Source organism: Balaenoptera acutorostrata, chromosome 6, assembly GCF_949987535.1.
Source record: "Balaenoptera acutorostrata chromosome 6, mBalAcu1.1, whole genome shotgun sequence".
NCBI classification, from domain to species: domain Eukaryota; kingdom Metazoa; phylum Chordata; class Mammalia; order Artiodactyla; family Balaenopteridae; genus Balaenoptera; species Balaenoptera acutorostrata.
In genome coordinates, this window is record NC_080069.1 from 107,533,709 (window position 1) to 107,547,693 (window position 13,985).

At 50.9% G+C, this 13,985-nt stretch overlaps 1 protein-coding gene across 2 annotated transcripts in view; it reads left to right on the forward strand.

Annotated features, from left to right (window-relative positions):
• PAPPA (pappalysin 1) overlaps positions 1-13,985 on the forward strand; it is a 269,879-nt gene that overhangs the window by 172,344 nt on the left and 83,550 nt on the right. For both annotated transcript variants that reach the window (XM_057548545.1, XM_057548544.1), the window contains exons 11-15: positions 129-242; positions 1,193-1,328; positions 3,324-3,537; positions 11,228-11,396; positions 13,581-13,764. In XM_057548545.1, the coding sequence (XP_057404528.1) occupies positions 129-242; positions 1,193-1,328; positions 3,324-3,537; positions 11,228-11,396; positions 13,581-13,764 (817 nt within the window). The remainder of the gene's footprint in view (positions 1-128; positions 243-1,192; positions 1,329-3,323; positions 3,538-11,227; positions 11,397-13,580; positions 13,765-13,985) is intronic.

Below are 13,985 nucleotides of genomic sequence, written 5' to 3' on the forward strand. Positions count from 1 at the left end.
TCAGTTCATCCCTATTTCTTCCTGCAGTGTCAAGAACGAAATATGTGGATAGTAAAGTTTTGTCAAGTTGAATTTAACTCAACCTCTGAGACCCTCTAAAACATTTGTTTCCCTTTATCTTTTTCCAGGTGTGTCGAACCAAGGTGATAGATCTCAGTGAAGGCATTTCCCAGCATGCCTGGTACCCTTGCACCATCAGCTACCCGTACTCCCAGCTGGCTCAGACCACTTTCTGGCTCCGGGTAAGTCAAAGCTTTGAGAGCCTTAGATTCTCCAGCAGTGGCCCCCAGGAGGCACTGCCTCCTGTGACCCTTTCTCAAGATGGCTTTGTCTACCCACTGAGGGTGTTAATTGTAAGGACAGAGAAGAAAACACTTAGCAGCGGGATGCTTCCTGGAATGGAATCCCTTAATTGCTCATGGGATGCCTTCAGTCACTCTTATTTTGGCCAAGAGTTTAGATACCATTTATCTGCCTGGAAGACCATCATTGTTCAAGGCCTTTTAAATTGCCTTCTCCTTGAAGTTTTCGCTGACCCCCACAGAGAGAAGGGACTGTCCTCTCCCTTTTAGTCCTCCACGTGTGGTCATCTATTGGATGGCTCTTGTCAAGTGCCATGGTATTCCATAGCTGTCTACGGGCCCATCTTCCTGACTATGGACTGTGATTGTTTCAAGTTTTGATTTGTGTGTTACTGACCTACATTGAACTCCACCGTCCACAGAAGTGCAAGGGCATGTATCTTATTTACCTTTGTCTCCTCGACGCGTAGTACAGAGGTTAGTTAGCATGGAGAAGTGATGAATAATAATAAGTACCATTTTGCGTGGTTATAATGTATGCCAGACCCCTTACTATCAGTATTCTTACTGGAGCCTCCCAGCCATCCTGTGATGTAGCTATTTACGTATCCATCACTTGGAGGTGAGGGAACTTAGGCCCAGAGCAGCACAGCCACCAGTGGACGTCACACAGCTTGGAAAGAGCAGAGCCAACGTTAGAACAGTCTCTGACCTCAGAGCCTGTGTTCTTCCCTCTGAGGTTTCACTGCCCACCTGTTCCCATCACGGGACCGCAATAAGTAGTCCAGCTCCCGAAATGGAAGATTCTCCTCAAAACCCCCACCCCGTGGCCGCCTCCGCACCGCGTGCCTGGCTGCCTGGGTGAGCCTCCTGTGTCATCTGCGTTTCAGGCGTACTTTTCTCAGCCAATGGTTGCTGCAGCTGTCATCGTCCACCTGGTGACCGACGGGACCTATTACGGGGATCAGAAGCAGGAAACCATCAGCGTCCAGCTGCTTGATACCAAAGACCAGAGCCATGATCTAGGTGAGCGTTGCCCTCAGGTGCGGCGTGCTCTCGGTACCTGCTTCTGCGTATGCCTGCGGGTGGTTGTAAGGATCAGCTGAGGATGAGTTCTCCCCCACCCCTTTCCTCTTTCTTGCTTCTCTACTTGCCATTCTGGTTGCCTTCAAATCAGGATGTGTTTGTGTATCCAGAGAAGCCCGAATCTGACAGCCATGGGCATAAGGGGTTTCATGTCAAAGTCCTCCTTTCAGTAGCTCCCTTCTACCCGACGCCTTTACCCTCAGGCATCCCATGAGATCCTCAAAAGACCCTGGGAAGGAGACTGAGTAAAGGTTCTTTCCCATTATGTGTGTCATCACCCGAGACCCAAAGAGAGGCATCGAGAGGCCCGGGTCACGTGGAAGGAGCCAGCAAGAGAGTAGGGGAGCCAGGTTTTCAGAATCATCGCCCGCCGCTCTTTACCCTATAGCCGTGGTGTCCGTGATAGTAAACGAGCCATTGCTTGAGACGTTGTGACCCGTGCGGAGCACAGCACCCAGCGCTCAGGAAGTCCCATCACCCCCTCCCACACTTCCCAGACACCCTGCCTCATCTACCTCTGGGCAGCCAGGCCAGGAGTTTGGAATTCCAAGCCAGTGCTGAAGTCCAGGCTTCAAAGCTGTGCCCGCACCATTCCACAGGGAGCTCATTTCAAAGACCCGTAGGAAGCAAGCATGCAAGGGGTCACTTCAGGGTCAAGCAGAAGCCAAGGCAGGAGGAGGGGTTTTGTTTTGTTTTTATGTTTACTTATTTGGTTAGTTTTCAAGGCAAGGGGGAACACGTTAATAAGGAGGAAGAAGAAAACCCTTCTGGATTTATCTGGATTCCTGGGAAATGTCCCTAAGTGAGAAGCACATATTTTCATAGCTGTCCTGGCATTGCAAAGGGCTCTGCGGAGAGATTTTCAGAGGAGTAGGGAAGAGTCAGGTTCCAGCGAAGGTCCTTAGATCTTGCTGGTTGATGCCTGGGGTGTCCACATGTCCCTCCCCACTGGGTCTCCTGTCCTGTGTCCTCAGCATCCTGGCACCCCTTGCAGAGGCTCTGCAGCTCTAAGACAGTAGACCACAGAAGGGGACCTGCCGGACTGGGAGCCTCATGTCCCCAAAGAGCAGGCCTCCCAGGACATGGTTAGGATCGTCCCATTTTTCAGATGCAGGCACTGAGTGTTAGGGGTTTGGTGCATTCACATAGTAAAGAAGTGGCTAAGCCAAAAATTGAACTGATGTCCATCAAACACCAAAGCCAGCTTCAGTTTTACTGAACTCCCACCCACCCCATCATTCCCTTCCCTCCCCTTCTGATGTACCTTTTCTCCCTGTCCCTCTCCCTCCCCCCTTCCTTTTCGAAGGCTGGGGACTTCTAGAAAGAACTGAGAGCTTCTGAGTGAAGCAAGTTTGGATTTTCCTTGGACTTTATATGGCTTGCTTTTCTGTATCCCTCTGGAAAGCCACCTCCTGATCATGATTCTCTGTCTCCTCTTTGCAGAATGGGTACAGAGGTCCTTACCTCACAAGAGCTGCTCCCAGGTTCCTAGATTAAAAATGAGAGTAGGCTTTTTACCCCGGGAATGACTTATTCCTGTGAATTATTTCCATCATTTTTATGACAGACCGGGAAGGCAGCCTGAAAACTAGCAACTCAGACCAGCAAGCCCTCATGCAATGTGGGAGGGAAGCGAGGGCCAGTGGTGCTTGGCCAAGGGGGTGGCCATTTGGGGGAGGGGGAGGGGCTGTGAGCCCTAGGTGAAGGGAAAGCTTAGGGGGCAGTGAGGCAAGGGGATTGGAAAGATTTGGAACCAAGAGAAAAAGGCAGACAAAGAAACTTTCAATCAAACTCAAAATCCCCACTGGCCACCCAATGGTGCTTTTGTGCAGTGACATGAAAGGGTCTGGGGGCTTCGGGAAGGGCCCGTTGGGGAGGGCGTGACTGGCCGTGAGTAATGAGCCTGGCCCCTCGGCCCTCTGTCTCCCCTGACAGGCCTCCATGTTCTGAGCTGCAGGAACAATCCCCTGATTATCCCCGTGGTCCACGACCTCAGCCAGCCCTTCTACCACAGCCAGGCGGTACGTGTGCGCTTCAGTTCACCCTTGGTCGCCATCTCGGGGGTGGCCCTCCGTTCCTTCGACAACTTTGACCCCGTCACCCTGAGCAGCTGCCAGAGAGGGGAGACCTACAGCTCTGCCGAGCAGAGGTAAGGCACCCTGGGTCGGCTCGCCCTGGGCCATTTTGTAGCCGAGTGGAGAAGAAGGGATTCTGGAACCGGGCAGCCATATGTGTTGCAGTAAAAAGTCTGTGTGTCTCTCCCTTCCCTGTCCTCTGGCCTCTGGTCAACTCTGCCTTAAAGGGCTCGGGAGGCCCACACGTCTCTGAATTCCAGGGGTGAGGGAGGGCAGCAGGAGCATGTTGTGGAAAGAAGACCTCCTTCTCCTGGCTTGCAGTCCCAGAGCTGACGGTGGCCTGCGGGATGACCCTGGGAACATCACTTTCCCTCTCTGGGCCTCAGCAGCCTCATTTGGATGGAGAGAGGAGAGGTGGGTTAGCTCTCTTTCAGCTCTGAAATACTGGGATATTCTGCTTCCTAAGTAGCACAGGCAAGGGTCATAACCCTCCTAAATTTAGGGGGATGCCAGGGGACTACTATTTGCTTCATCCCACTTCACTGTATATTTCAGGGTTGGGTAAACCTCTATGTCTTCCCCACACGTAGCTCCTGAGAGATTCTCCCAGTGGTCTCGGTGTCTGTCTTTTAACTGCATGACGTTGCTCCATCAGTACCTTTGATCTGGCATCTGTTAATGCACCTAGTTTGGAGCTCCTAGAAAGAATATGAGCTTTAATGATACTCTTACCTGGGTTTGAATCTGCCCCTTCCTGACTGTGTCCTTGGACAAGGCACTTCACTTCTCTGAGTCTCAGTTGTCTGTTTTGGAATAAAAACGGGTGATAGTATCTACCCCATAGGGTGGTCGTGAGGATTAAATGGTGCACTGCAGGCAAAAGTGCTCTTACAAACTATTAAGCACTGTGCAAAGGTAATGTGTTGATAGAGAGTATTCATCACCACTTTCTGATGTGATGGTGGTGCTTTTCTGCACAGAATTCTGCATAAAGTTCTTAGAGTTGAGCCGGGAGAAGCCTCGGAGCTCATCTGGTACATCCACAGTGTCCAAACTTCCACGTTACCCTCTGGGTTTTCACAAGCGGAAGGACTGGTTCAGGGTCCCACATCATCTCTGACATTTGTTTAAAGAGTTGGGGTCTCTGTGGGGTCCCCGCCGAGTGAGGGCCTCTGAAAGGCAGTTCAGCCCTGACCTGTATACCTGGGAGCAGGAGAGGAAAGAGGAGTGGGGAGGGGGACCCCAGCCTTTCCCATGCCCCTGCTACCACAGAGGACACAAAAGGTGGTTGCAAAACCCACATTGTTTTGCACCCTCTGTCTCTAGCTTCTGTTGTACAAAGTCTGTCGCAATCCTTTGGAGGCAAAAGAGCTCCTTAAATATCACTCGTTGTATTTCACCCTGAGAGGGCGTTTTCATCCCTGGCTCTCCAGGCTATAAAAGTAAGTTAATTCTCAGAACCCAGGGAAACAATGTCGATGGAAAATGCAAATCCATCAGACCTTCTCTGCAATGCTTTCTCATCCTTAGCCAGCCACCAAGACCATCCCCGAGTTCACTGAGCCCAGCACTGGCTTCTCTGAATCCTTAATTAGCAGTTCCCGTGCCCGAAGTAAACAGTAAGAAGTGTCTAACCTTGGAAACAAGTCCATCAATGAGTATGTGTTGAGTTCTTTGACCTGCTGTGGAAAAACACTGAACTGGGGCAGAACGTTGCCCTGTCTCTGGCTGGTGGTGGAGCTGGGAGCCAGGCCCTCCTCCTCTCTGGGCTTCAGTCTCCCCACGTGTGAAATGACGATGGCGATGGATCCGTGTTCTCTGTGGCTCCTTTCAGTTCGAACAGTCTGTGATTCTCAAGAACTAGGAGGGGCGAGAGGGAAGAGGAAGGGACCCACATTGGCTTCATTATCTTATTTCATTATCACCCCCGTCCAGTGAGGTATAGACAGAGTGAGCGAGTCAAGGCCATCCAGGGAATGGGAGGTAAAATCCTGCTTTGTCTGCCCCTAAGAGCCACACTGTGCCCACCAGGACCAGGCACCTCCAGGAGAGAAAAGGACTTTTCATGTGCTCACTTGTGAGCATTTAGTCAGTGAGACTGAGTTAAGTGACGGAGGTGCAGCCATTTTGGGGTTATCAAAGTCTGTCGTTATGGGATTATCAAAGTCTATGTGTTCTCATTGCAAGGGGCTCTGAAATTATATATTATATATATTGTTTTGTCCTGATGCTAACCTGATCCCTGAAAGCTGCAAGGCTGGAAGAGATTCTTTGGTTCTGCGTCCTCATTTGAGGATGGGAAACCGAAGGTCCAGGTGGGGGAAGTGTTTCCCAGAGTCGCCCAGTGGGTTAGGATGCAGAACCCAATGGCGTTGGAATCCGGTTCTCAGGACTTGCAGGTCAAAGCTCATCCCTCCTCATCAGAGGTGTCAGAACAGCTGTGTCCCGGAGGCCAGACTAGGCCACAAACAACTTGTGCTTGTTTGGCCCTCATTCGGCCCCTTCTTTAATTAGTTGCAGCATTTAACTATCAGGAGAGTAAGTATTAAAGACCACAGTTCTTCCTCCTCTTGAACACATCAGAGGATTTGGAAACACCAGGCCCTCAGTCCGGCTCGGCAACGCGGGTCGGGAGAACCTGCTCTGGCCGGCAGGTGGTCTCCCACTGGCCACAGCCCTCTCGGCTCACCTGGCCATTCAGATGGTCAGCCGGACCCGCAGCTGCTGACTTCGCCTCCCAGGGCTGCACCCAGCACATCACCGGCTCGCTTCTAGAACTGCAATAAGGTAGAAGAGCCTTTTAGGGCCCCTTCCCGCAGGAGCCTCGTTTCTGGGCAGGAAAACGAGTCTTATCTCGATCATTCTCTCAGCCTCGCTTCTCTAGCGGTCCTGAAGCTGGTGTGCCAAGAGTAGTTTGCCCTTCGTTCTCCAGTGTTGAGCGTGCTGTCTTTCTGGCTGTCCCCATCTGAGCAGCTCAGAATGATTTATAAACAATCTTCCTGGGCTTCCCTGATGGCGCAGTGGTTGAGAATCTGCCTGCCAATGCAGGGGACACGGGTTCGAGCCCTGGTCTGGGAGGATCCCACATGCCGCGGAGCAACTAGGTCCGTGAGCCACAACTACTGAGCCTGCGCGTCTGGAGCCTGTGCTCCGCAACAAGAGAGACCACGATAGTGAGAGGCCCGCGCACCGCGATGAAGAGTGGCCCCCACTTGCCACAACTATAGAAAGCCCTCGCACAGAAATGAAGACCCAACACAGCCATAAATAAATAAATAAATAAATAAATAATTAAAAAAAAAAAAACAATCTGCCTGTTGTCATCGCCACGGCGCGTGGCATGATTGCAGCTAAGCAGGCACAGAAGCTAAGCCGTGGGTCAGGGGACAGAGCCAGGAGAGGAGCCCTCACCAGCCCTTTAACCTCTGGCCTTGGCTGTCCCGGTTGAGGGGTACATACTGTCCCCCATTATGCACGACTGGGGGCCCTTTCAGTTGACCGCGGGGGCAGCATTTGAAGGACTGACTGTGGGATCACTTAAGGACATACCTCTACATGGAACTTGAGTCTCTAAGTAAATGAATTAAATATGTATAAGAAGAAAAGAAAATTCATAAGTATCTGATTATCTCTGCATGGGGAGAGGGGGTGTTTCCACCTTCACCCAGGCTGTGAGAATTTTATTGGTAAAATTACCTGTGTCCCTTCCCCCACTGGCATCAGCCACTTTCCTCCCTTCTGAGAAATGTCTTATTTTTTCCCTTTCTTTTGTTATTTTTACTGACAGCCCATCACTGGTATGAAATCCTCCCCCCACTTTTTTTTAATGAAGGCAAAGGCTTTTTTGTTTTGTTTTGTTTTCCTTGTTTTGATTTTTGTTTTTGTGTTTCAGAAATGACAGAGCTATGTCAGGGAGTTATTTGGGAGGGGCAGTTGGGGTAATGTTTATCATTTTTGGACAATGTGTTCACACAACCCTTTCCAACTAACGGGACAGCAAAGGGAAGAGCAGGGACTTAGGGACAGACAGGCAGATCCGTGCTGGAATCCTGTCCACGCTGAGTGCCTTTGGACAAGCAATTTAAACTCACTTAGTCTTAATCTCTTCTTCTCAAAAATGGGAACAGGGCTTCCCTGGTGGCACAGTGGATAAGAATCCTCCTGCCAATGCAGGGGACACGGGTTCGAGCCCTGGTCTGGGAAGATCCCACATGCCGCGGAGCAACTAGGCCCGTGAGCCACAATTGCTGAGCCTGCGCGTCTGGAGCCTGTGCTCCGCGACAAGAGAGGCCGCGATAGTGAGAGGCCCGCGCACCGCGATGAAGAGTGGCCCCCGCTTGCCGCAACTAGAGAAAGCCCTCGCACAGAAACGAAGACCCAACACAGCCATAAATAAATAAATAAATAATTTTAAAAATATATATCATTCAAAAAAAAAATGGGAACAATAATACTACCTCATGGAGTTATGGTGAGGATGCAGAGAAGATAACGTAGGTAAAACACAGCTGCCGATACCTGTTACTATTAATTCCTTTCCCCCTTTCCTTCCTGTTCCTGTAGGCCAGGTTTAGACAAATGTGCTGAAAAAGCAGGGACTCCACATTCCCTAAGGTGTGTTCTGGAGGACACTAGTCCTAAGAAACATGCCACGAAGAAAGGTTATCAGAGCTTGTGAAATGATGTGCACACGAGTCCCTTCTGAAGACCCACCATGTGGATTAGAACATTCAAGGTTCTGAGAAGTCCTGCAATGAAGAAAACTGACTGGTCTCATTGACCCAAAGCTGCCCTCCCCATTAGAGCATAGACCTGTTTGGTCCGGTAACTCATATGACCAGTGAATGTTTTCCTTCATAGTAGAAAGAGCCAGAGGAGAGAGACCGCCTTCTCATGGAGCGTCATAGTTGCTAAAGCATTTCTCATGCCTTGACCTTTCGGCTCTGCAAACACGCTGAGCTCCAGCCTGTGCTGGACCTTTGCACATGCCCTTCACTCTGCCTGGAATTCCTTCTGCCCCAAACCTTTGTATGGCTAATCCCTTCCTCTCATCCAGGTCTTAGTTCAGGTGTCCCCGAGGAGGCTTCCCCTGACCCCTCTGTGCATAGTGTCCTGCCCACCCCTCCGCCAACAGTCACCCTCTATAATGTCACCTGGGTTTTCAGTGCCCTTACAATATGCATCACTATCTAAAACAAGCTTATCGATTACTTTTTTGGGGCACATGTCCTCCCTCCTCAAATACACACGGTGACGGGACTCTTCCACGGTAGCCCTAGTGTTTAGAACAGTGTCTGCTGTGCAATGAGAGCCCCAGGCAAGTGTGTTGAATGGATGAGCCAGTGGCTTACACGTCCCCTGGTTTTGACAGTCTTGAGAGATGGATCATTTTATCACCTCCACTTGACAGAGGAGGAAACTGAGGCTCAGGGTGTTACATAACTTTCCAAGATCAAACAACTGATAAACGGCAGAGCTGGGGCTCCCAAATTTGCCCACTTGCTATAAGCCCTAGGTTCTTTCCATTCTAGGAAACCGAGTTTTCCAGTTTATCCTTTTCCTACAAAGAAGAACCTTAATAAGCACAGAAGGAGGGAGGGTGCTGTTTTTATCTTAATGGCCCCGTAGCCCAGAGAAGCCCCAGAGCCACTGTCTTTCAAAAAGGGTTCCCAGAGCCCCCCTGGTGGTCATCAGATGGGAGCCCAGGGACCTCCTGGGAGTGCAGAGCGGAGAACGGCCAAACTGTAAGGTAAAGGTCAGAAGACTGGCTTGGAAGCTGGTAGCTTACAGAGTAAATCTATTTAAATTGGAACCATGTGGCTCTTTCCCCCAGCGCTTACACAACGTGAACAGATGCATTGTTTGGTGTCAAAGACCTTGCGTTGACTCCACAGCTACGGTCTCCGCATGGAGCACCGCAGAGGCTGTCAGGAGCAGGAAAGAGGGCGGAGAATCAGAACGTCTCAGCAAGTGTCACTTAATCCCACTCACCCTGCCTTTCTGAAAGGGGGGGGGGCGGTGTGTGGAGACTGCAAAGCTCACATCGGTGCGGGTCTGAGACCTGAAGCTAAGGCTTGCCCTTGTCTGCGTATTTTAAAAGTGAATTTGTCTGTGATAAGTTTTAGAGATGTTAACTCCTCACACCCGCCCCCCCACACCACCCACCCCACTTATCCCACTTTAATTCTTACCATACTTTTGAGCAGGGGATAGAGAGTGGGCCTGAGTAACCATGTTCCTATAAAATCCTCAGTGGGGTATCCTGGAAACTGGCACCAAGAAAAGAGTTGGGAATTTCTTCTTAAGTAGGTTTGACTACCCACCACTCCTTGTGTCCTAGATAGAAACAGGAAAAAGAAAGCTTTGAGGCTCTGGATGGCAACCTCGCTGTCTGTGCGTACTGTATGCCAGGCGTTGGGTTAGACAGAGTCAGAGGGGCAAGTTAGAGAGAACTGCCTCCTGGAAGCTGTCAGTGTTCAAAATCAGCATCTCAACATCTGCAAAGTGCTTAAGAGTTATTGCAAGACACTGCCACCATTTGTTTCTTGCTGTTTAGGAAACAGCTATTTCATGCGAGGCATTTTTGTTGGCAGTGGGAAGTATACAGAGGTGAAATAGGCGTTATCTCTACCCTCAGGGAAGCTCTTGTCCAGGTGTGAGTGAGGTTAACAGCAAGAACTTGGGCGTCACACATCTGGATGGGAACTTAAACAAGTAACTTGATCTTGCCGGTCCCCGATTTTTCCAACTGTAAAATGAATAGCACTTAGCTCATAGGGTTGCCATGAGGATGGGTGAGCTCATGTATGTAAGCAATCGGTGAATAGTCGCTAATGTTATTAAGCATCTGCATGACGGTAATATGAGGGGAAAGATCACCTGAGCACAGGGGTTTTATGTTTTTTCCGTTTCCTTAAGGGTTAGCACACATTCCGGCACATGGTGGGCACCCGGGACCTGTGTTTTCAATGCATGAACCAAGAGACCAGGCTTTTAGAGAAAGGAGGGCCCAGTGCGGCAGGGGAACTTGCCTGGGATACGAGAAAGCTTCCTGTAGACACTTACATGGAGCTCAGGCTTGAAGATGAATGGCATGATCTCTGCACAACTTTTCTAACAATTCATGAGTCACTTTACAGTTTATAAAAGACTTCTACTTTCAGTACCTCAGTTGAATCTCATGGACCTATAGGTTGGCCGAATTTGAGAGTACGCTGAAGCTCAGAGAGGTGATGTACTTTGCCGAAGTTAGACAGCTTCTAGGTAATAGAGCATAGATTTAGTCATACCATTAGCTACCATTTATTGAGTGCTTTTGTGTGCCAGGAATTCCACTCTGTGCTTTTGCTGAACTATCTGATTTAATTCTCACAGCGACCCTCGGAAGTGAGTACTGTTATAAAATATGAAGAGGCTTTCATTCAACTCAGTGCCTGGCAGATAAGAGACTCAAAGAATACATGCCGTAATCGTAATGATCCCCATTTTGCAGACGGACAAACTGAGGTTCTGCAAGGTTTGAAGATTCATAACATATAAGGTTTTCAAGCTGTAGGATTTGAACTCTGGTTTGTCTGTTTCCATAACTTGTGCTTTTAGCAATAAACTTTGACCACTGCCTCCAGAGTCTTGTTCACTCTCTGTGTCTCCAGTTTCAGCCTCCGGAGATTTGGAGAGGAAGCCCGTGAGGTTTTGTCTTGCAGCTGGAGTGCAGTCGTCCTGCAGGAAAGCGCCCACTCACCCTCTTGTTTCTTTCCTCCTCAGCTGCGTGCACTTCGCATGTGAGGCCAATGACTGCCCGAAGCTGGCCGTGGAGAACGCTTCTCTCAACTGCTCCAGCAGTGACCGCTACCACGGTGCCCGGTGCACCGTGAGCTGCCGCACGGGCTACGTGCTCCAGATACAGCGGGACGATGAGCTGATCAAAAGCCAGGTGTGCGCAGGTGCCGGGCCCAGAGCTCCTCTCCAGCCCAGGAAAGGCTGAGCGGGTGTGGAACCTCCTCTCTGCTGAATCCTCAGCACTTAAAAGTACTGCTGCCCCATAGTAGATGCTCAATAAATAGGTGTGGATTGAATGAATGAGGGAGTCAATCTGGGATTCCTGTGCAGAGGAACATAGAACATGTACCAGAGTCCCCATATAGGTTGCAAATCTGGAAAACCATGGGCTGAGCATGAATTTTGGACTGAAACCGTCACAGTCAGAACTCTGCTACAGTCAAATGGGCTGCTTTCAGAAGAGGTGAACCCTCTGTCAGTGAGGTGCTCATTCATTCATTCGAACATCTGCACACTGGGAACCAGATACTATAGTAGGTGCTAGAGAAGAAAGGCCACTGAGCTAAACCTAGTTCCTCCTCTCAAGGAGCTTAGTGACTAGTGACCATGAGCAGAAGATGAGTGAGTGATGGCCTCACAGTGTGCTAAACACTGTAAAGGGAAGTGCAGGGTGTTGTGGAAGCACAGGGGGAGTCAAGGAAAGCTCCCTGGAAGAAGTGACATGAAAGCTGAGAACTAGAGAGACAGACAGAGGGGTGTGTGTTGTGGGGAGGGAAGGAGGCAGGCTCTGGGCACAGGCAGGAATGGTATGTGGATGCCCATTGGTGGGAAGGAGCACGCCACAGACAGATGTTTCTCTTACTGAACTCACCCAAGCAATGAGGCTGGAGGGGCAAGCAACTTGCGCTGGTGCAAGGCTCTGTTGGCTTGGTCAGGAAGTTTGAGGGTCATCTTTAGGGCAGCAGGGAGCTGTTGAAGGAAGTGGCGTGGTCAGATCATGGTGGATAAAGGTCCTTCCAGCGGCCCACCTGGGTGTGGCTTGGAGTCTGGCAGAAGAGTGGCCGCAGGGAGAGCCATCGGGAAGTCATCAGAAGAGCGTGTGGAAGAGGGATGAGTCCTGCATGAGGGTAGTGGCAGTGAGTGGACTTGAGATGTAGCAGAACGTTTCTTCGGCCAGTGTGGCTATGGGGTCTCGGGTGGGTGAGGGGAGTGGCAGTTAGTTAAGCCCTGAGATTTGGGGATTCCAGGTGCAGCCTCTTGAGGGACCCTGCCAGCAGACTCCCACTTCGTGCTCCAGGTACACAGGGCACGTTCCTTGTTGCTGGGAACACCTGTTTGCACAGTCCCCGTGGGACCTCTGGGACCCTCAATTGCTTGTCTTAGACACCTGCTTCTGTGTGTCAGACACGGAAGGTCTGAAGTCCTGTGGAAACAATTAAGCTGGTTTTGGCAGTGAGGGACCTCTCCTCCCTTGGATGTGTGCTTAAGAGGGGAAAAGTGTCCTATGCTTTTAAAATCGCAACTCAACATTTGGCATCCCCGATCCCCTGGGATTTGGCAGTCGATGCCAGTCCCTCCCTTGGCTCTGTAGCATGGCCTCGCCCTTCCACCCCTAGCCCTGCCGTCTTCTAGTTTGGGTCAAATCCCTGTCGACCCTTTCATTTTCCCAGGCTCGTTCCTTCTTCGCGTCTACCTCTCCCAGCTATTGAGCCATCACATCTCAGGGTAGGGAGTGGCTCTTAGAGCGATCCTTGGGTTCAACGCCCAAGGGACAACTCAAGGAAAGGGATCTGCCCATGATCTCATAGCACACAGGACCAAATCCAGCTCTCCAGTCTCCCCTGGCGATGCCCACTCTGTGCCAAGCACTAGAGGGTGAAACACACAATCTCCTCCAGGGCCAAGAAAAGATACAAAGATCAACAGCCAGTGTCCCGCTGCTGTGCTGTGTTTCAGAGGCTATTTCGTGACGTCATCAGGCCCCGAGAGGTCTGAGTCTTAAGACTCTCAGCAACAGAATGGAAATAATGATCTGAGAGGCTCTCCAGACAGCAGTGAAGAGCCTGGGCTCGATTCCCACTTATCCTTTTTCCAGCTGTGTAACTTGGAGCTAATCACTTCATGTCTCTTCAGCCTCAGTCTCTGCAGCTGTAAAGTGGGAACTGAAACACCTCCTTCAAACAGTTGTTGGGATCCTGGAAAGGGAGCTAGAAACACTAAACATTGATCTCTGGGCGCCTGGCAAGACCCTGCGCCGCAGCCTGGGGGAGAAGGGGGTCTCGCCACGTCTTGGCGGTTCCATCTGCCGTTCCTCACTGTGCCCGCCCCCGCCTTTCAGGCAGGACCCAGTGTCACGGTGACCTGCGCGGAGGGCACGTGGAACAAGCAGGTGGCGTGTGAGCCCGTGGACTGCGGCGTCCCGGACCAGCACCACGTCTACGCCGCCTCGTTCTCCTGCCTCGAGGGCACCACGTTCGGCAGCAAGTGTTCCTTCCGGTGCCGCCACCCGGCGCAGCTGAAAGGTACCGCCCTTCCTGCGGGGGACCTGGAGGCTGCTTCCAGCTCCTCCAGCTGGGGCTCAAACACCAAGGGGCGGACAGGATTTTATCTGTGCTTCTGATTCCTTTCTGCGCATTGTAGTTACGTACACTGCCTTGCTGTGCAGCTGAGGGGAAAGTGGAGTCTGGATACCTACGGCATCTCTTAAGATCTTTCAAATCTTGCAGAAGAGGAAGGAGACGAG